General features: G+C 46.3%; 1 protein-coding gene across 1 annotated transcript; it reads right to left on the bottom strand.

The window, feature by feature from the left end:
- Positions 1 to 344: 344 nt before the first annotated feature.
- On the bottom strand, positions 345 to 1,025 carry LOC119345236 (NADH-ubiquinone oxidoreductase chain 2-like). Its single transcript, XM_037615391.1, has one exon. The coding sequence runs from the start codon at positions 990 to 992 to the stop codon at positions 399 to 401; it is 594 nt and encodes a 197-aa protein (XP_037471288.1). The 5' UTR covers positions 993 to 1,025; the 3' UTR covers positions 345 to 398.
- Between the last annotated feature and the right edge of the window lie 7 nt (positions 1,026 to 1,032).

The raw sequence follows: 1,032 nt of genomic DNA, 5'->3' as shown, positions 1-1,032 counted from the left end.
TCCCAACGAAAATGGAAAGGGCTGTATCACATCGAGATGTCGATTCGTTTTCCGCCCCAAATGAGATAGGGAATTAGTCACCTCTGTCCCTTCATCTTTTTGAAAGGAATCGAGGCACGGCCCGGCTCACGTCGTTCCAACCACCGACGGGGAGCACCTCAGTATACGATCGTGCGCAGTAACTGGGAGTCCTATTACACCTAAGGCCAACTTCCATTCACCAAACCCAGGTTCATCTCGTGTAGTGATTGTGGACTCGTACAAGGATATGGAGTCGACGGTTGATGTATCAGACTCGACCCTATCTTTCGTAGCATGCATTCTCATTTGTGTTGCAACTGATTCGGTAAGCTACGTGTCCGGTGCACGGAAAACTGCCTTCGGTCTCCCAACCTTACTCATGGCAACCTTCCGGCCGCCCAACGACCTATAACGCTAGTCACTACTCTCACTGAGGCTACGAAGTAAGCCCCACAACCCAGAGCGACGAAGAACAAATAGAATTTGCTACAAAAGCCGGCTAACGGGGGTATTCCTGCGTATGAGAACATTGTAATGGAGAAGGTCATAGCCGAAATAGGATTCGTGTTGTCTAGAGCGCCCAAATCTGCTATATATTTGACACGGGTTTGCCGTAATGCTGGAACTATGGCGAATGCATCTATCATCATTGATGCATAAATAAATATACCAATTAGTAGTGATTGAATTCCTTCTAAGGTTCCACATGAGAAACCAGTACGAATATAACCTACATGTCCAATCGAACTATGAGCTAGAGGTCTTTTGACTTTCGTTTGGGCCATGGCAGCCAGTGCTCCTAAGATCATAGAAGCAATGCTGCAGAAAAACAAGATTTGTTGTAATGTACCCCCATAGGAAGCAACAATAGAAACACGTGACATATTTGCAGAAATAGAGATTTTAGGCGCAATAGAAAGGAATGCTCTCACCGGGGTGGGTGAACCCTCATAGATAACAGGTGCCCACATATATAGAGTCAAAATAGAGATTGAGTCCGAGGGAGAGGGG

Source organism: Triticum dicoccoides, unplaced genomic scaffold (genome assembly GCF_002162155.2).
Source record: "Triticum dicoccoides isolate Atlit2015 ecotype Zavitan unplaced genomic scaffold, WEW_v2.0 scaffold218222, whole genome shotgun sequence".
NCBI lineage: Eukaryota > Viridiplantae > Streptophyta > Magnoliopsida > Poales > Poaceae > Triticum > Triticum dicoccoides.
This window is presented reverse-complemented; position numbering and strand designations above follow the sequence as displayed.

Excerpts from the sequence above, each read along its gene's own strand:
- LOC119345236 (XM_037615391.1), bottom strand. The coding sequence starts at position 992 with ATGTGGGCACCTGTTATCTATGAGGGTTCACCCACCCCGGTGAGAGCA.